The following is a 21,516-nucleotide window of genomic DNA, read 5'->3' as shown; positions in this document are numbered from 1 at the left end:
TTTTTTGTATCATGTGCAAGGAAGGGAGTTGAAGGCTAGGCACAGAAGAAACTAGTGTCTTTTTGATCTAATGAGAAATTGTCTTATAGATTTTAGTGGCAGATAGGATACACCAACATTTTTATTGCAATAAAATTTTTGATTATCTGGGGTGCACTTGTAATGACTGCATATAGCTGTATTGATTAATATCTAATACTAAAAATGCTGGGAAGGTAATGTTCAAGTACATAGAGGGCTACATTGATCTGCCTTACCTACATAAACAAGGAAGTTATTTTAGTGCCAATTTACACTTTGTATACAACCCGCTTTCCAACTATTCAAGGGAGATCAATATTTATGACAATTCATTAGAGAATGCAGTTGACTTTTATTGTATAGACCAAAAAAACCCAGTCACCAACCCACCACTACATTAATTTTATGAAATCAGTTAACAAAATTATTGTAAAAAATAACTTAATTTCTGATAAGCAAATTGTCAGCCCTCCCACGTTCCTGTATTGATAGGGGAAAACGGCATTGAACCAGTATACTCAGTAACTCAAGGACAAATCCACCCTGGTTGCTTAATGGAATAAAAATACTCCTGTTTTCTCCCCCAGTCCCAAACTCAATATTGGTTTATTAAAAAAAAAAAAAAAAAAAAAATCACTTGGAGTTACTGCAGAAGTCCCACACTCTTTACTCCCTAACTCTGATATGTAAGTACCTGATAGAGCTATCCTACTGGTATGTACACAACTCGAGTGAAGCACTGCTTGCCTCCTTCCAAGTGTTTTTTTAGCTTGCCAGCGTATCAAGCTTAATCTTCAGGTTCCTCATAATGTGCATACCCACTAGCATAGGTCCTTCCTAAATTCAAATTGCTGAATACATCTGCGGTCTCTGTATCAGATTCCTTCCCTCCCTCATCATTGTCGTCATCATCATCATCTTCTGCTTCATATTCATCATATTCATCCTCACGATCACCTGCATCTGCAGCCTTGCTGGAGGAGAGGCTCTTCCAGTAAGCATCATAACCAGAAGCTCCGTCTGCATCTTCTCCTCCAGTCTGTCGGCCAAACTTCAAAGAGCGTGCTGCAGGCAGAGAAAAATCATCATGTTCTCACCCCTCAACAGCGATTTGAGCAGAGCATCTGACATTTCCATCCTTTTTCACTACTCAGCAAAGAGTGTACAATGTTAGGCAGCTTTTTTCTAAATCTGACTTTCAGATTTTATCCTTACACTGACAGAACTTTTCTGCTACACATAGTCTGCCCCCCTTGAGCCAAGTCTGTATAAACAGTAACTGCCCCCAGAGTATGACTTCGGTTTTAGGATAAACCCTTTGGTACTCTAGTCAAGAAAACCTGTAATTGGATGTGCTTTGCTGACATAATACATACTGTGATTTATTCAAGAGTGGTGGAGGTAGATTGTATGCATGTCATCAAATTGCACTTTAAAATTCTTTAGCCAGCTTCTTGTAGATGAAATAAAGACTTAAGCGGTGATTTTTTGCAATTTTTCCATAACTAAAATCTCAAACTAAACAAAAGCTTTCCCTGTATTGGAATCAATTAAGGATTAAGAATGAGAGACTACTCACTCAATTCTAGATCTAGGAAACATGAATTTTTTCCCAAAACCAATGCAGCAAAGCTTTGCAAAACAATTGAAAGTAATCAGGCTTTACTCAGTGTTCCTATGCAGAAAAGTAGTCACCAATGGTATTGTATAGCTTGTTAGTCAGAGAAGCAGGCTTACTTGACATGCTCAGATCCTTTGTCTGCTGAGTTTCATGGCCACATTTAGGGCAGGGAGGCTCTTTTCCTTTTTCCTGCTTGAAAACCTTACTTCGCACATGATCGTCACAAAAACAAGCCTGTGGGGTAAAAGGAGAATAAAAAGGCTAAATGTGTTAATCATAGCAGCATCCTCTTCAGCAAGAAGCAAGCAAAAAAAGTGTCTAACAGCAGCAGGATTTTCTGGTTGGGATTAAAATTTAATGAGCTCTATGTGCAGTGGAACTGGAGTCTGTGCACAGAGCAACCACTTCTGTGTTGAACATAGTTTCATGGCTTCCTGGGGAAGAAGCTGGATAAAAGTGCTGATAAACAAGTAGAGAAAGTAACATACTCAAGGACTGGATTATAGTGCTGCCCACAAGGAGCCTGGCAAACTTTGGTTTACGTTGACAAGCTTAAATAAAATACAATCCGAGATGTATGCCAGAACATAACTATGCAGTGACCTGAAGGCAAGAATTAGAGATTGAAATTTCACATGTTGAGCACCATGGTGCCAGTGAAGATATCTGGAGAAAGGAACAATTTGCAGTATGAAATTGATGCCATGGGAGACTGCAGGGAAACATATGTAGGTTAAGTAGAGTAAGAGCAGGCAGTGAACCAGCACCTGGAGAAATCTGGGCAATGCTGATGATGAAGCAGGTGGAACTTTTTACACAAAATTACTTCTGAGTGTGTAAAACCAAAAGCCTGACATCAACAAATTAGCCTGTGCATGTGTAAAACTGGATTAGCTGTGGAGATGATTTCTATTGGATCCAGGCTGCAGTGTTTTCTGGTCAGATCAACACTTAACTGTTTTTAAAACAAACAAACAAATTGTCTTAGTTCTATGCTGGATCAAAACATATTCCAAAGCCTTGGATTCTGTTCAAGAACAAGGATTTGTTTGATTTTTTTTTTTTAAATGGCCCAAACATCGTACAGCCCCAATTTAAACACAGAGGGCTGGACAAAGTGAAGATCTCCTCACCTGGCATGGGGATGCACAACATCGACTTGTGGTTAACAAGCAAGCACAGACAGAAGCCCTTTTGTCCCCGATAAGTCTGCCCCCAGGCTTCAGAAACTAATACAAAAAGTATGAATACATTTTTAACAATGCAGAGGAAGACATGACAAGGCTTGATACCAGCCTTGGAGGCTACTAAGGAGAACAAGTCTAAAATCACAGCTACGTGCAACTGTCTTTACCTTACAACGCAGGCATGAATGCTGCCCAAGCCTGTTACAGGAAACACCTGTTGGAGAAAATCAATATAAAATTCAGTACTTGGAAACTGCAGATCTGTGATGTTTTTAAGACCTTGCAAAAATATGTAATAATGTAATTGAGGCATTTATTTTTAATTCCCTGACACAACTGCACTTTGGCAACACGAATCACTCATTTTACCATACAGTATCATTTTACTAGGTTTTTTTTCATGTCTAAGCCTCATTGCAATAATGTAATTTGACACTAAAAGTTGAAGAGGGAAAAAAGTTTAATTCTTTCTTGAGTTTCCAAACTTTTAAAAACAGAAGTTTCAGAACCAGTTTGGTATTAAGTGATCATCTTGCTTTTCCTTTTCTCTCAATATCAAAAGAAGTGCTAGTATTTTACTGTCACTAAACAATGCCATGGCAGCCTTTAATAGCATTATCTCATTTAAATGGGATGTGAGAACACTTGAAGCTTGTGAACTTCCAAGCCTAGAACAGTTGTTTTGTTCTGCATTTTCTGTCATGTCCTCTGCAAATGTACTTTATTGCATACAACTTCATATGAAAATCTGTGTGAAATAATTGTAGCTGGCACATGAGCTGTAAAGAGAAGAATCAGTGCTCAAAATGTGACTTGTCTTGAAGCTTCAAATTAGTTTCTTCACTCCACTAGAGGGAGTATAGTAAAGGCAACCATATGGGAATTGGCAGCAATGCAAAGCTGAGTGAATAGCTACTCCTCAAGCAGCAGTAATATGTATTTTATCAGTCGCTGTGCAAGTACTTGTTCCCTTCCACCTTGCCTTACCCCTGTGACAGTCTTTGAATCTGAAGTAATAAATATCATGAGTTCTCCACGTCAGCCAGACAGCCACAGGATTTAGTGCTCAGTCACATGTTTAAAGATGGAACTGGAAATGCTAATGCATATGTATTCAAACATTTCTGGAGTATCGGCACTTTAAAAAACTTCTCTCAGATAGTGGTGGAAAGTAACAATAGCTTTTTCACAGCTAGAATGGGATTTAGACTACAATTGCATGACCGCATTTAAAGTTCATGTATTCTGTAAAAGTTCAGGTTTTATAATCTTGTTACCACACACTGACAGAAATCCTGCCTCTCTACCAAGACTGCACTGTGCCACAAAACATTGAACACTGTGAAAACCCTCAAAAAGCAATTTCTCTATTCAGGGTGTGAGATCACATCTGTGAATTAAAAGCTTCCAACAATCACTGAAAAAACATTCTTGTGGAACAGCTGTTGCTGCTTCAGTATTGCTATGCAGCAAGATATTCTGGCAGAATAAATCAAGGGAAGCTAATCAAGGCTTAGAAAATAGCTGGCTGGGGAAAAGGATGGGACATGAAAAGGAGATAAGAAATTTCTATAGACACAGACTATAACATTAAAATCAACAAATATTCTGAATTGGGAGAAATCAATTAGGACGAAATTAGTCAGTTCTAAAGAAAACAGTCTTATACATGATAAAGAGCACCTTGATTTTCTATAATAAGGACTGAAAATGTTATAATAGTCAAAATTAACACATACAAGTTTTGGAAGCGACAAACGCTTGTCTCGGGGGGGGGGGGGGGGGCGGGGATAAACCACATAGTAGTTAATGGTGGGTAGGAAAGAAATACTTCTACAAAAGATTATTTTAAACATGCATAGTCTTGGTTTGGTGATGTTTTTTTAACTTTAGTTGAAGTTTCCCTGTTTTAGCCAGAGATGTGTAGTGGACTAGCAAAGTCGGGCATGGCCATCATATCCTCTTTACAAATACCAGTTTTGGTTTTGCCTACACAATTAAAGTTCAAAAGGATATAAAGTCTTCAGCTACCTGTTCTTTACTCGGTAAAAGTGGATTTGTATCAACATTTACTACATCTACTGACACGCATGTCCACAGCCCACTGGTCAGTGAAGAAACTAACACTGAGTTCATGCACTGGATGAACACTATTTTTGTTACTTCCTTCCATGCTCACCCTGTCCCACTGAATCAGACAATGACTGCTTCCTGAGTCATGGCCTTCCTCAGCACTTGCTGCTTCTGCAAAATCAACAGATGCTAACCCTTGACCAAAATACAGGCCATCCACAGCAATCTGGGAAAGTTTAGCCAGACTAACCCATGTGGTATATTTAGGGCAGCTGTTTTCCATGAGGAACAGGTATCTAGAAATAGCTCATCATACAGTCACAAGAGCGGAAGAGAGCCCCTTCTTGCCTGTAGAGCTTTGTGGAGTAAAAAAGCAGCATCAGCAGTTCCAGCAGGTTTGCTGCAATCCTGGCCACTGCCAACACTGCAACTTCAGAGGCTGCTGGCTCCTGCAAAGGCAACTTCCCATGGGTGGCCTGTAAGATCGAGGCAGGGAAACAACTGCCATGTACATCTGGCATGGAGAAAGGTCAGAGACAAAAGCTCTCGTCTAGATAACTGGGTATCAAAAGCAAGCACATAGGAAACAGGCCCCCTCCTCCAGTCATAGTAAAAGCTATTTGGAAAAGGTGATGGGGAGTATTCTGGAGCATAGAGGAAGCAATTGGAGAGTCTGTTTAGCTGTGGGGAAAGGACTATGAATAACTAACTTACATTTAAATGTCTCTGCTTCCAGAACTTGGCAGCTGGCTTGATGTTCAAACTGATCATCTTCACAGAGGAAATTGTGGCAAAAAGAACAGGCAAATATTCTGCCTCCTAAAAGATTTATCAAGGCAAAATAATCAGCAATGGGCATACCATCAAATTCTGCTCTGCAAACAATTTAGGCAGTAGTTTTGACTGAAGAACAGTTCTCCCTTCTGTCACAAACGCTTCAACAAAGTCCTAAATTAGACGCTGCCATCCATTATTACAATGAAAGATACCACATAGGCCACAATACAAGACAGCATAAATATAAAGAAAGTATTATGTCTAGTGTTTTTCTTCATTTTAATTTGACTATGGCACTAAGTATTTTTCTTAAATTGGATCACATCCTCTCTCATCCAGTCTCCTTTCTTCCCACCCCCTCACCTCTGATGCACACTTGAAATAAACACTTTAAAGGATTCCACAGATGGAGATCAGTATGGTTTGCTAAGCAATTGGGAATCCAAATACCTGTACTAGCATAGATGAATGGAGTGGGAATGGCAGAAAAATTGTGTGTTGACAATGTGATGCAGTGCTTAATTATGTGAAGCACTCAGCTGATAAGACAGTTAATACTTTAGATTACATAACCATCCCCAAGTTGAGCCCTGTATGTTCTTGAGCAGGTCGTTTACATTCCCCACTGCATAAGGTCTATTTTTAAAATAGGGAGAATGCCTTGCTTTGAATGAACATACTGCAAAGACTAATCACTGAAGATTAAAAATGCTATGTTAAGAATATAGGTACAATAACTTAAGCAATGTGAGGAGAAAAGTATCATTTAGATTTTCTTACTTTTAAGTGTGAGCAACCTACCATGGTCCCAGACACTTCTTTCGCACTCAATACATTCTGCATCTGCGAGAGGACAGATACACGCATGTGTGCTGAGACACTTCCTCCCATGACACACCCAAGCTTCACAGAAGTCACAGATTGCACCCTGCAATTACAGAAAGATATCATCTTGGGACTTCGGCAATACCAAGAGAGAGACTCTTATTCCATAATGCCAAATGTATCCAAGTATTCATTTTCTCAGTGGGTTCACTTCAGTTGAGCAAGCGAGTATGAACCGCATCTGTATTCCTATCAAGCTGCTCCACAGTTCATCTTGTTTGATATTCACTTCTGCAGGATTAAATATAATGCAAAATAACTTTGTTTTATCCTTTGCTGTTTTTTACATTTCCTATCTTAAATCTTATGCATGAAAATTGTGTCTTCCAGCTGAAACCTGAGATCCATAAATGATAACAATGTTCTGGCAAAAATGCAATTTCAAAGATGACCTGAAAAATGCCACTAGATTTTTACAGCTGAAATCAGTCATTTGGATTTTAAAGCATGCTGTATTAGAACACAAGCTCTGTAGAGAGCAAAGATCAAATAACTAATTAGAAATAAATTAGACACTCTACCTTTCCTTTTGATTAAATTGCAAGATCTACATATAAACTATCCTTTAATTGTAGCATTTAAGAAGCCTCCTCAGCCCATACGTGACAAACTACTACATGCATTACATGCACACAAAACTAAGAAAACAATGATGGATCTGAATTAACTGTTGATGAAAATACTGCATTAGTGAACACATGGAATGAGTTTAGGAACTTCAGACTAGAAAGGCCAGCCGTGTTACTGAGAATAGCTGACTGCCAACTGGAGGCAGAACCAGGACAGAGGTTTAGTCCATCCAGCATTTAATCCAGAGACTCATCTCATACCTTCCTTTCCAGAATGGAGTAACTAACTTGTCCTCCTAAGAACAAGAATTCAAAGGCCAGAAGCTATGACTATCTCTGCTAAGAGCCCAAATTACTTTTTTTTTTTTTAAAAAAAAACAAAACTCCCCCTAATGTCATGGAACAGATTTGTCTCTGTGATACTGATGGTCTCCGCAATACTGAGAAGACGGCAACAGAAGTCCACCGGTTTCTACAGAATGATCCTAGATTTTAATGAAGACTAGGAACCGGCTATGGGGGCATGTAATTTCCAGTGCTGTTAATGCATGTGCTTAGGGCCTGCCACCAGCACGGATCTGTTAGCATCCAGGACATGTGTCAGAGTTTGCAGGAGCTGAATCTAAAAATGCAAAATTTGGGTTGCCAGTATAAGGGAAAAATCAGTTTGTGATGGTAAGATGAGAAAAAGAAAAAAACAACTTGGCATGGTACATACTATCATTCCATAAATCCATTTTATCTTTTTTCAGAAAGATTTGCATAGAATAACCTCATAGTGCAAAAAAGGCTGTAATTTTATATACATACCACCATTGCTAGTCCAGTGCTGTACACACCAGCATGTTTTATAACACAGTCTGAAGACTTCATCATGCATTTGGTTTTTCCTGTTTAAAAAAAAAAAAAAAGGCAAGCAACCAGAAGAAAACTATATGAAAGTAAGAAAAAATTAGAATGAATGTTCATATAAGAGCAGTACTTCAACCAAGCTCCTGTGCTTAATTGTAAATCCAGGTAAAAACAATGTAAGCAAATGTCTGTAACCTGCAACCCACCCTCACATCTCCCTTAGATCAAATTGATTATTGTCTGCTTTCAGCCAAAATCTTTTGCCCCAGTACTAAGATAACAAGGCAATGTGTTGTCTTGCTCTACAGTTTGAGGCATTGGCAAGAATTTCAAATGTGAAAACAAACAAAAGAACAAAATTAAGGTGAAAGTCAAGCAATGACATCTTAAAAAGTTGCATTTAAAACTGCTGCTAGTTCTGTCCCACCATAAAAGCAGCATTTGCTTTGTGTAAAGCTGAGGTCCCATGAAAAAAAAACCACAAACAAACAAAAAAACTTGTGCACCTGATGATTTAATTACTTGCAGGTATTTGGATACTTGGGGTTTTTGGCGATTGTTGGGGGTTTGGGTTTTTTTTTTTTTAAAAACCATGTAAGAGATTACTTCCTAGACAAAATAATTCCCTTTAAATGCAGGGGATGGGTGGGAGAAAAAGCTACAGTCTGCACTTAAAAGTCATTCTGACATAAGCAAGCAGTTAGGGTGACAACTTTCTCCTACTCCTTGCCTCTGACATAAATAGCTCTACCAGAAAGATCCACACTCTGTATGCAGTTATACAAGCAAAAAGAAAAAATATTGTAGTTAGTCCAGGCTACTGCAATGGAGTTTTATCACTGATTTAAGCTGTCCTGCCACAGACCCCTTTGGTGTCTCCATTATTGCCTGCTTAGAGAAACCAACAAAAGGGTGCTCCCTGCAAACCCATTCAAGAGCTGACAAAACCAAATTCTACTCTGAAAATGTAATTAAATCCCAGTATGCAGTATCAGCAGAGTTTTGTATTAAATCACACCTCAGACACCTAATGGCACTTGGAGGGTGAGGAAGGACCAGTGGTGGGCTGAGCTGGGCAATGAGAGGTGGTGGGGGTATTACTGGGTCTGGAGAACTGCAATACAGCTACCTTGCTCACATCCCTCAGGGACTTCTCTAAGAAAGACGCTGTTGGTTTACAGGGGCTGTCCCCAATGCTTGATTAAGCACCAAATAGCTCTAATGGTCTTTGTCTTGGAAAACCTTGGGACTCAATATGATTTTGTGGTTGTTATTAGAAATGCTTTTCCTCCAGAAATGTACTGCAGATTAAGATAAATTCAACACACAGGAGTCAGCTTCAGATGTGTAATATACTATAAGATAGACAACATGTTTTCAGTACTTCACTGCATGATGATAGAAGACTTATGAAGGCTGACACACTGAAATTGCACACTAACAGCCTGGCTTCCAGAAATGTTCAGTATCTGCAGGTCCCAACAAAGGCACTGGAAGCTACAGATGTCAGCAGCTCTGGGAGTCAAACTACAAAACAGCCAAATTGCTTAATGAAAAACTGAAAATCTGCAAGGATGTGTTGAAACAGTAAAACAACAAAATTCACCTCAAAATATGAAACAATTATCAACACCCCCTGCAAGCAAGCAGCTGTTTAAAAAAAAAAGGGGGGGGGGGGCATTTGAGCCTGATTCAGAGCAGAGTTCTGTCACTAAGAGTCCTTCTCTTCTGATTTCAAAGCATCAGCCCTCTAGCAGATATAAATAATATGAGCAGCATATTACATTACAAAACCATGCAAGGTGAGTAATGTACTGTTGCTTTAATTGATATTAAACTGATCAGAAATTACATCACCCCTAAAAATCAGTATTTATTGGCGCCTTGCTGGCAGTCAGAGCATTTTTAACTTTGCTGCTGTTATGAAACAATACTCCACACGTTCAATCTAGGGAAATAGTCAGGTGTTCTCAATCCTAAAAGGCAGTGAGACAAGTTCTTCTGAAGACCAAATACTGAAGACAAGGCCATGACCCAGACTTGGAAACCTCTGCTGGTCAGAGGTATACGCATTAGTGCATAATCAAGTAAGATCTCTTCTCAGGGAGGATATTCATCACAGATTTAAAAGAACGTGCTCCAAAAATCACAAAGGTACTTTAAGACAAAGGTACTCTAACTGCTGAGAGTTTAACACCACAAATGGAACTGAGAATAGCATGTTTTTGTTCATTATTTCTACTTACCACATTGTGCACAAATGGGTAATTTCTGAACAGAGTTACAGAAGTAGCAAAAAGCTCTATTCTTCTGTCGTCTAGGCACATGGAGAGAAAAAAAAAACCAAACAGAAAGCAAGCATTAAAAAAAACCTGTAAAATGTTTGAAACCAATTAATATTAAACTACTGGTTTTAGAAGGTGAAAAATACTTACCTTTGGCACTTATCACATTCCTAAAGAGAAGAAATAAAATACCAGTAATTATTTTTATTCCAGGTAAAATATACAAAATTTACAGACCCCACAGGGACTCTGAATTAGGTTCTGATTAGGAATCAAACTTTTTATTCAAGCATTATACCTCTGATGAAAATCTAACTTAATATAAAGGAAGGATGGTAGGAAGAATGACATTCCAGTGGCATTAAATACAGTCAATGTATTACCACTGGTTTTACATAATTCAAAATCAAGTATTGTAGTATAAAATACTTCAGATTATTTTACCATTGAAGCATTACAAGGATGTTTGGCTAAATCTATGTTGCCTCTTGAAGCCCTTATCTGCTTTTCACGTTCACGACGGTTCTCAGCTTTCTTACGAGCACCAGTCTTCTTTTTAGGCATTTTTCACTATCTGTGGGAGGGAAAAAAATGTTATGTAATGAATGCACACAAAACTATGTATGTAAATACATGGATACACATGACACATCCAGCACTAAAACTGGATCTTGGAGTTTCCATGTTAAATGTGCTTCATTTCCACTAACTTCCTTTCCTGAAAGTTTCTTTTCAAATGTAGAATAAGGGACCAGTCCCTTAGGAAGAGTCATGTGATGAACCATGAAGAATCTTGTGATCTGGAAAGGACTTTGCTGTCTTAAATTTTGCGCTTAACTATCTTTATCTTAACTTTTATCTTAAGTGTTTTGCCTTAAAAAACCCAACCCCACTGTTTTGTAGGTTTGTGATGGGCCTCTGGTTTTGGTTTGCCTTGTCTATTTAACAAGGGCAATATTCAGCTCATTTTCTCTTTTGCTTCTCTCTCTTCCCATGCTCATTAACTACTTCAATCAGTTAAAAAGCGTTTTTCAGGTAAGCGAATCATGGTATACTGCAAAAATGCAAATTTCACACTCCATGAAAGCTTAGAAAACAAAGTGTCGTTATATAGATTTAATAGCTATGACAAAGGAATGTTTGTACTGCTTACTTATCATTCTAGCACATTAGCAATAATGGAAGAGACGAGCATGCATTGCTTTGAAGACACCACTGTTTCCCAAGAAGGGTTTACGCTAATTTAATTCCATCTGGTTCAACGCATGTGTCTATTTTAACATTCTAGGAGGGAACCAATGCAATACAGTGGTGAGACCATCAGGCAATCAACCAGACCACTGCTTTCGTCACGTCCACAATGAACTGTGCGGTACTCACATATGCTTAGTTTACTCTGTGTTTATAATACATTAGGCAAGTATTATCCTGACTTCATGAAATGGGCAACTGAGAGATTAAAGGCGTGGTCTGACGTTAGAATTTCTCTCATCAACACAGGCACTTAAGATAGACACCCTTCCTTATGCTCCATGTTATCATCCCCTCATTTCTGCTCCTGTAACTGTTCTTGGTGTCACATTCTAAATCAGATACAGGTTAAAAACAAAACCAAAACACCCAAACCAACAAGCACACCCAAGGCCCAGATTAGCACAATTTGATAGGGGATGACAGTGAAAGGGACAGCAGGGATATTTGCTTAGCAACCATGGGAATAAGAAAGCAGCTAAAGAAGAAGCAAGGACCTCTCCACTGACATAAAAAATTGCATTATTAAACATAGTTCTAAAAAAAACACTTCCAACTCCATGGCCCAGGTGGACACACTGCTTCATGCTGTAGCTGCCAAACCATACTTCCTTGCAGACAACAAGATGGCTGAATTTTTGGAAGTGTTTAGCTCTTATTTTGGTACCTCACAACAGGGCTTCTGTTTTGAAAAACTGGCTTCTCTAGGAAGTTGCCCCAACATATTTTGCACTGTACAACTCCCCACAGTTCTTTTAGCTACAAGTACACCTAAGAGTGCTCCTTGCTCTGCCTCTGATTTCTGTAACTGCAGAAATATACTTTCAAACAATTGATAACTGAGACACAAGTGTCATCTTAAAATCTCAATCTCTACTTATGGAATTTGAAGAAAATTGCTACAGACTTTGGGGGTTGGCAGAAACTGGCCCACATGATGGAACAGCTCTGCCCAGGTGTTGTGGTTTAACCCCAGCTAGCAACCAAGCCCCACAAAGCCACTCACTCACTCCTCCCCAGTGGGATGGGAGAGAGAATGGGAAAAGTAAAAGTGAGAAAACTCATGGGCTGAGATAAAGACAGCTTAATAGGTAAAGCAAAAGCCACACACGCAAGCAAAGCACAACAAGGAATTCATTCACCACTTCCCATCGGCAGGCAGGTGTTCAGCCATCTCCAGGAAAGCAGGGTCCATCACGCCTAACGGTTACTTGGGAAGACAAATTTCATCACTCCAAACGTCCCCCCACCTCCTTCTTCTTCCCCCAGTTTATATGCTGAGCATGACGTCATATGGCCTGGAATATCCCTTTGCCCAGTTGGGGTCAGCTGTCCCGGCTGTGTCCCTTCCCCACTCCTTGTGCCCCCCCAGCCTGTTCGCTGGTGGGGTGGGGTGAGGAGCAGAAAAGCCCTTGGCTCTGTGTGAGCACTGCTCAGCAGTAACTAAAACATCCCTGTGTTATCAACACTGTTTCCAGCACAAATCCAAAACACGGCCCCATACTAGCTACTGTGAAGAAAAGTAACTCTACCCCAGCCCAAACCAGCACACCAGGCAAGGTTCCGCTGATTCCAGTAGGTCTGTCGGTGGCTACCAGGGCCACTGAGGAAATGGGAGGTACCTGCTCTCCCCAGCCTCATCCCTAACTCCAAGCAGACATGTAGACATGCATGCTGGCATCTGTAAGGAGAGCTGCAGCATCGGCAGGCAGTGAATTGTAGCAGCTTAAACTTGGAAGAAAAATTAGTGTCTTCGTTCAAAAGGTCTTATAAAATAAACCCAACAATTCTAACTTTCCCGAACAAAGAAATATATTGTCCTGACCAAATACTAAAATCTGTTTTTGATAGCACACATAAATCAGTTTTCTCACCCTGTAGCATTTTGCACCATGTTTAAATTGTATTAGTGTCATATTTTGTAGTCAAAATCGTATTGCTGAGCTGCCTGCTGGCAACTGTCATTATTCTAAAGCATGACATTTCTGACACTGGGAGTCCAATATGAGGTTGCGCGCTAATTTTCAAACTGCTTAAATGCTGATTTAACAACAGAATCTAATGGTTAGTATTTATACCTTGACTTCTTCACGTTACCTCATAATCAAAAGCACGAAAATGACAAACTGCTTTCATCAAAAACACTGTCTCAATGACTACTGAGGACACAGATTATGAGAAATCTTTAAGATGGTAGTTTTTAGAAAGTTGCACTAAACTAAATAACAACAAAACTGCAATGTCAGGTCATTTTAACAAAGCTATCAAGTCAATCCAGGCTTTCAGACACCACCCAACAAGTAACAACATCTTACAGATCAGTATTCTATCACTCTTTCCCTCTGAGCTTCCACTTAAGATGTTTGTCATCTTTGCCCTGAGTTCTAAATTTTTAGGGAACTTACCATCTTTAAATTTTCTGTCTAGAGCTTAATAGTGTTATGATGCCAGAAATTATGATAGCAAAAACTTTGTTTACCTGCAATTCCTTTCAAATCAGAGTATCGCACCTTTTAAAAGCACTAATCAGTATTTAAAATGCCTCTGCAGTGTGTTCCACCTCCACTTTTGGCAACGCTTCTGTAATCCGAGGTTGATGAAGACCCAAAAATGTGTTTAGGCACCATAACACTGTTACCAAATGCTCAGACAGCAAAGACCCAGTGGAATCTGTCTGCAGTCCAGCTCTCCTGGATGGTGCATGGGACAGAAAAGTGCCTCTGGAGGACCTAAAACAAGAGGTCGAGTTATCAAGAAAATGCCTACAGTGAGCTACTCACTTAAGATCTACCTGCCAGAAAGACAGCGTCAATCTTTTGCTTAAACAGAGTCTTTTTGCTGAAGGCAGAGACTTACAGCCATGCTAGCACCCTCCTTTTCATCTACGATGCTGTTGTAAGAGAACTTGCCCAGGACACAGTAGGGCCATGCCTGGTTCCCTCCTCAGCCCCAGGAGGTATGACCGTGCTGCCCTACAGAGTGTCCGAGCTCCCGAACTGGGAGCAGTTCTGCATATGGGGTTTTTCTTCATTTGAAGTTTTCTACTCGGGAGCAAAATGCTCCAGACTGATTGGGTTGGAGCAGCAGCAGGAGCGAGCGTGACTTTCCAGCTTAATGGCTGATGCTGTGGCACAGAAAGCACAGAGTTCAGATATCGGGAGGCTGTGTATGAAGCGAGCAGTAGTTCAAAGGAAAAGCCCTAAAATATGTTGTGTGAGTACTGGGTCCCCAGCACCGCATGTTTCATTCTGTAAAAGTTTCACCTGCTGTTCCTCAGGTGCTGCAGTATTTGGTAAGGTAAACACAGGCAAAGACAGCAGAGTTCCCACCACAGCTCCAAAGCTGCTTGTGTATTTTAACCGATGGTTGCGCTATGTAAAATACATAAAAAGTGTCTGGCATCTAAGTTCTGTTGAGGTCGTACCACTCCTATGCTGTCTTTTCTCCCTCTTGAAGATTGTCCTTGATCAGGTCCCAAAGACACACACTAAGTTTGCAGCAGACAGGAAAGCAGATTGCACCAGCAGATTTCCGGATCTTCTGTGTTAAGCACGACATTCCCTTGCGTCATATTATCTTGTCTTATGTGATACGCTAACCACCCTGCTGTCACAAATATAACGAACAGCTGTAAGAAGCTATTCATTTGGGGGGCAGGGGAACCGTCGGGTTACTCTTGTCATGCCACGCAAATACTAAGACCCAAAAGAGGCTTTCCATATTTCAAGACTTCTTCTATTTGACCATCAAATAGCTTCTACCTTATGCATATTCATCAAAAGAGGAATCACGGTAAATTTCCTGGGTCACATCTGATGCCATTCAGAATTCAACAAAATCCGTTTTACCACTTTGCAAGCGTTATACGAGACTACACTATTAAAAAACCCAAAACCAACCAAATCTCATTAGCAGTATGTCGTACTTATGCCGTTCCAGTCCGTGATTCCTTCTAACAACGCAATCATTTCCAAGGCACTGCCATTTCAACGACTTACCCCACTTTTTAGCAACACGGTGACCGACAGCACTCTGCCACCTCAGCGCCTGGGGGGCTGCTGTGCTGCCGTGAGGGCCCACGCCTGAGGAGCTTTCCTCTCTGCCCGATCCCCTCCTCTAGAAACGCACCTCGCTCCCGGTGGGATCGCCGGCTGGGCAACGCCCCCCCCGGGTAACGGCTGATCCCCCCCGGTAACGGTTGACCCCCCCGGTAACGGCTGATCCGCCCCGGTAACGGCTGATTCCCCCCCGGTAACGGCTGATTCCCCCCCGGTAACGGTTGACACCCCCGGTAACGGCTGATCCCCCCCGGTAACGGCTGATTCCCCCCCCCCCAGTAACGGCTGCCGAGCGTGAGGCCGACGCGCCCTCACGACCCGATTTGAGGCTGTTAGGCGGAACGCCAACAGCAGGCTAGCTTTTCGGAAAGCGCACGTATTCAGTATTTTACCTTATTTTTAGTTTGGTTTTTGTTTGTTTGGTTTTTTGTTTTTTTTTTTTTTTTACCTAGGCCCCCAAACCGTGTCGTGACACGTTTCCAACCTGGATCGCCGCGCTCTGTAGTTCTCGGCACTTTATGCCGCGGGAAGCCAGCGACCGCTTCGCTTGCTCAAACGGGGAAGCGGCGCGGGGGGGGGCAGGACCGGGACCGCGACCACCACCACCGCCGGGACCGCCGTCCGCCGCCCCCCTCGCCCACCTGGCGGCCGTGCGGAAGCCGGAAGCGGCACGGCGCGGTGCGCTGCCCGCCCGGCCCCGCGCGGCCAGGCGGGAAGGTTCCGAGGGCGGCCGGTCCCCTCAGGCCCCCCGGTACCCGGCGGGCAGCCGCCCGCCCTCTCCCGTCCTTCCCGTCACGGTGCAGTGCTGGGCAGGTGAGGCCGAAGGGGCACAAGCTGGAAGTAAGCAGAGCTGGGGGCTCAGGGAGCCGGGAAGGCCCGGGGTTCTGTCTGACTGGAGTTGGGGGGAGAAACAAGTGTCAGGATGGCGAGTCCGCCCTTTCTCCTCACGGAATCGCTGTGTCCGCGCGTTGGACCTCGGATGGTTGGGAACCAAGGAAGGGCGGGATTTCCACACCACAGGGGAAGGTGTTGCCAGAGTTTTGGAAGGAGACCTCATAAAAAAATGGTAAATGCACGGATACCAAAGACATCACTCTTAGGCGGGAGCAGTTAGCGCCTGCATCTTGTGTACTACTAAGCACTCGGTGTTACAATGCAAACTGCGTTTGTGTGCAATTGCATCTTCTTGGGTTAAAAAAAAAAAGAAAAACGCTAAAACTGTTATCTCCACAGGAATATCTGTGTCCTGAAGAAAAATAATAATAAAAAAAACCTCTTTTGGTGTTATTTTGGGGGTCCTAATTACCATAATCTTTCTCCTCACTTAAGATACGCTGTCAGTTTCACTGTGGTTGGGAAATCGTTGAAAAAGGGTTTGTAAACCGTTTGCATGAATGTGACTGTTTAGTGGGTGTTCCATCCTCAAATTTTGTTTGCTTTCCTGGCGATTGCCCCACAACTTTCACTTGACAGAGCGCTAGGGCATAGTAACAATTAGTTGTGACTGTAATTGATTAGGGTTGGCACCTGAAAAGTTATCTCTGAAATCTTTCATCAGTGGCTCCATCTGCTTTCAGAATAAAGTATTGTTTAATCTTAATGGTAGGAATACAACGTAGTTTAAAAAGGGAAATAATACCTGTACCATAAAAAGAACCTGTACACGGCTCTGGCTCCCAAGGTTATGCAAGTCATGCTTTGTCACAGATTAATTTGCCTTTCGGAAGGAGGGCTCCGTCTGTTTCTCAGCAATTTCTGCTCATTTCCCAACTCAGCCACCTAGAAGTCTGTAATCTAGTGGTGCTTGCTTGAGTTCTGCAAGAGCTGTGAGCTCTGGAGTTTGGTTTTGGCATGCATGAAAGATACTACATGAGGTGTGAAGGGGTACGAAGTATGCAGTGAAGACGGCTGTATGGACTTGCTTCTCCCTCTTCTTTGTATGTACAATGAGCCCTTGCTTAACTCTTCATAAATGGCATATAACACAAGTAGAAATGTAAGGATGTCTTTGATTTATTTTAACATCAAAAGTTCTTCCTACAGGTATATTTATTGCTCTGTGCATATTGCCTAGAAAACCCTTTGTGAAAATTCATTAGATGATGTATCATATGGATGTTTAAATGAACATGAGTGCAAGGATCGTGGAGCAGTTACATTCCAGTGTATTTCATAGTCTTTTGCCTAGGAAGGGTTTGATACATATTTCATATAAGTCCTAGGGCACTGTTTTATTTCTTGTGTGCTTTGATCATCCAGTCAGTCAGGTGGGGCAGTTGTGTTGCTTCATGTTGTACTTGGTAATGCACTTCTTACTGAAAGCTGGCTGCTAGTTATGGAATGTGATTTTGGCTTAATGAGAGAGGCAGGTATTTGCTGGCCACCATTGCCTTTCCAGGAAGACTCTTTCTAACTTTTGTGAGGCCAGGGTTCTGTCTCCCACAATGAACTGTTTGCTTGTCATGCTTTTTCTTCAAGATGAAATCTTCACACCCAGTTAGTGGGATGCACAGAAAACAGCATTATTGTTTAAGACAAAAATTCATGACGATCACTTAACTGGACATTTCTCCTTTGTAAAAAAGCGTGTAGAAAAGTCATTTTAAACTGTTGTCAGTAGCCATGGCTACATGCTATTTAACCAACAACCTACGTAGAAAATATAATCTTTTGTGAGACCTTAGAGCTTTTTTGTGTCATTCTCACTTTTCTTAATGAATGCCATTAATCAGTAATATTCTTTTATTCTGGTTGTGACCATTCTAGTCTGGTTTAGGCAGCCATGAACGCAAGAACACAATGAGAATAAATGATACAACATTGGGAAAAAAATACTAACAGAAAGTTTTAATCTATTTTAGAATAATTATCCTAGTCGGCTAATTTACTTTAATGAATGAATGGAGCCGTTGAAGAAAGAACTCTCATACATCCACAGATGTGACGCTTATCCTCTCATTTGAATGTGCATTTTTACATGAACAAACACATGAGTGAAAAAGAGGGAAAAATCTAGAAAAGTCCCAAGGAGACAGGCAGACACTAAGATTTTTATCTTAGTCTCACTTAAATGGTTTTTAAGCAGTTATTTTATTTTATCCTGTGAAACTCTATCTGCCTCGATTATGTTCCAGAAACCACCTCTAGATGGCAGGAGTTAGTCACGTCACTCATGAACAGTAAAATACCTTCTTTTCAGAACCCGTAAAGTGGCCTAGGGCTGTAATACAAGTGAATTAAAAAAAAAAATTAGATAAGAATAGCCAATTTAGAGCTTGCAGAATTTCCATTAGCAATACTGGACTACTCTCTGGGGAACTATTGCAGACTATTGTTGTTTCGAAGATACATGCCGAAAGTAGTGAGAGTCACCCTCATTGTTAAAGGCGTTTTCAGTAACCTTTGAAAGAGAAGCCATGGAAGGACAGTGTGTGCGTGTGTGTCTCTGAACTATCATCATTCCATATTACTTTACAGAGAATCGGAACTGTCATGTTTTTGCTTAATGGCCACTGTCTGTCTAGCTGAGAAAACAGGACAAGACTCTGTGAGGGTCTCCCTACATTGCTTGACAGAGTTATTTGTCTAGTCAAGAGTTTGCATGACAGCACAAATATTGGTGACTGTCTTAACCCTAAGCTGTGCTACCTGCTGAGTAAAAGCTGTACACAAGAGAGAACTGGCAGTGAAAGTCACTTTTGTAAACTAAATGATGCAGTGACAGCATAGCCGTCTTGGTTGGTATTTACACATTAAAGGCATGCCCTGCAGCATACATTGTTTTTCACTCCTGTTTTACTCTGCTACACTGCCATGCATCTCATAAAGTTAGTTTCACCTATGCAAAGGGCCACAGGATGCTAATAAATCAGAATCCCTCCAAAATAAATTACTGTCCAGGGTACAGAGCAAGAACATTTTGGGCACTCTATTTCCACCTCAGTGCCTTTTTTGTTCACGTTTTGGAGTCATGTGGCAGGGCAGAGCAGTAGCACTGTGGATTATATACTGGCTGCTGGTCAGATACACATTTTTATGGCAGTAAATTCACAAACATTTTAAGTGGGAATAATCCAGCGAAAAGAAGTGTTGGGAACAGTTGTCTGAGGGAAGGTCGGGGTTGCTTTTTGCAGTGACAAAGCTGAGTAGTACCACTGCAGCAGAGTACCAGCTCATGTGGACACTAACCATCTTCAGAATTGCCCTGCTCACTTCTTCATCTGCTCATCTCACGGAAATTCTTCCTTTCCAGTGAGGACACGTTTCATGGATGGACACTTATTTATTCCTTAAGCTACTCAAGTAATAACAAAGGATTCCTGCCATCTCACTTTTACTATTGAAAATTACTGAGATCAGAAAGGAAAACCAGGAAATTAAGTGTGTGCACAGCCTCTGTCAGAATGGCAATATTCTGGGACAGATAGGACCTTCATACACAGTGACACTGGACTGTGCTGGATGACAATGAAACATTTTTGCTGCCTTTTGCTGGAGCATCTCAGTCTCTTTAAAGATACAATAAAGTGTGTTAACTATCAAACTGAAATAAATACTGACCCGAGTTGTTGTAATTTACTTTTAATTTAATACACTGCAATTTCTTTTTCTCTAAATAACATGCTTGTTCTGATCTAATTAAGCCCCTATTACCTACCTACCTATTACCATAATTATCTTCATTATTGCAATGTCTCCTTGCAGCATTCAATATGTTTGCCTCCCTGTGGGTTGCATTGTAAAGTGGGTGCAGCATATACCTTTCTAACTGACCTTTGAAACAGCATACATCAAATTTAATTTGTTTTTAAATCCTGGCCTTGCAGCAACTGACCTTAAAAGTCATGTCAATATTTGTTTGATGTAAGATAATTTTGTCTGTAGACATTTATCCTTGCTGATTTAACTACTTAAAAAGGGAAACAAAAAGAACTTGAGGCAAAAATCTTTACTGATGTCTACTGAATTGGTATGTTCAAATGTAACATTTCAAAATAGGCCTTCTTAAATTAGGTGTTGGAAAGATTTTTTGTGTGCATGTTTTCTTTTCCCCCTGCTATTATAACTGGTGCTTACAATCATTAATCTTAGCCCTGGAGAATTATTCCCGAAGAAATTTCTAAATGGTTATTTTGTCTGGTCAATGTTTGTGAAATGTATCAAAAGAGAAGAGAAAAAAAAAAAGAGATGCAAGAAAAAGAGATAATTTGCTGTTAAGTGATTAGAGTCCCAATTCAGGGAGCCCACTCAGCTGTCAACTTCTTTATTAAAAACTATTAATCTTTCCTATGATATTCAAGTTGTATATTTTCACATTTCTTCCATGACTTCAACAAAGAACTGAACAGCATTTTATCATGGTAGTTTATTGGGGCGGTTTTGTTTTTAAAGATGAAAGACATGCAGTAAAGCTAATGCTGGGATTTCTGTAACGCACTTAATGCGGTATCATATGTTAATTATCATATGTTAATTAAGATTGCTGAGGTGAGGGGATAATGCAAAACTAATCGGTTACTCATTTTCTAACAAAAGGGGTAAGCAATAATTATTTGTGATAGAAAAAGAACTTGTTGGCTGGTAGCAAGTTATTAGTATTGTTTTTCCATGATGAGATTGTAATGTCATAAACTATCTTGTTTCTCTTCCCTCTGACCCCATCAAAAGGTTGGCACATGGTGATAAATTTGCTGCATATGTGACACTGGGAGGCTTTGTGTGTGAAGAAGAAGAGGGCGATATCTGATAGAAATAAACAGGAGCACCTGTGTGATGGAAATTGAAAAAGTAAAAAAAAAAAAAAAATCAAAGTCAGACAGCGGATGACTGATGACAAGAATTTCTCGCACAGTGCTGAAGGCTTGTCAGGTGGAAGTGACAGGGGAGAATGAAAAATGTGAATGTTTTAATTGGTTGCAGGGTAGGAGATTAACTTAC

General features: G+C 40.7%; 1 protein-coding gene across 5 annotated transcripts; it reads right to left on the bottom strand.

Annotated features, from left to right (window-relative positions):
- Positions 1 to 353: 353 nt before the first annotated feature.
- On the bottom strand, positions 354 to 16,250 carry ZNF330 (zinc finger protein 330). Of its 5 annotated transcripts, none has more exons than XM_069779672.1 (11): positions 16,028 to 16,250; positions 14,001 to 14,250; positions 10,715 to 10,844; positions 10,421 to 10,440; positions 10,232 to 10,302; positions 7,944 to 8,023; positions 6,481 to 6,607; positions 5,617 to 5,721; positions 2,997 to 3,043; positions 1,759 to 1,876; positions 354 to 1,086 (listed from the first exon to the last, which is right to left on the bottom strand). In XM_069779672.1, exons 3-11 carry the CDS (start codon positions 10,832 to 10,834, stop codon positions 809 to 811), a joined length of 966 nt encoding a protein of 321 aa, XP_069635773.1. In that variant the 5' UTR covers positions 10,835 to 10,844; positions 14,001 to 14,250; positions 16,028 to 16,250; the 3' UTR covers positions 354 to 808. The 5 variants fall into 5 exon arrangements, with proteins under 5 accessions (XP_069635773.1, XP_069635763.1, XP_069635788.1 ...); XM_069779662.1 differs by having other exon boundaries at positions 14,032 to 14,250; XM_069779687.1 differs by having other exon boundaries at positions 14,032 to 14,250; positions 16,064 to 16,250.
- Positions 16,251 to 21,516: the final 5,266 nt, after the last annotated feature.

The sequence above is a fragment of the Haliaeetus albicilla genome, chromosome 1 (assembly GCF_947461875.1).
Source record: "Haliaeetus albicilla chromosome 1, bHalAlb1.1, whole genome shotgun sequence".
NCBI lineage: Eukaryota > Metazoa > Chordata > Aves > Accipitriformes > Accipitridae > Haliaeetus > Haliaeetus albicilla.
The sequence above is the reverse complement of the archived record's forward strand: the minus strand, read 5'-3'. Positions and strand labels throughout refer to the sequence as shown.

Coding starts and splice junctions, on each gene's coding strand:
- ZNF330 (XM_069779672.1), bottom strand. CDS start 10,834: ATGCCTAAAAAGAAGACTGGTGCTCGTAAGAAAGCTGAGAACCGTCGT. Junction 10,441..10,714: donor ATCCTTGTAATGCTTCAATG/GTAAAATAATCT, acceptor TCTTCTCTTTAG/GAATGTGATAAGTGCCAAAG. Junction 3,044..5,616: donor GGAAGCAGAGACATTTAAAT/GTAAGTTAGTTA, acceptor TTTCTCCAACAG/GTGTTTCCTGTAACAGGCTT.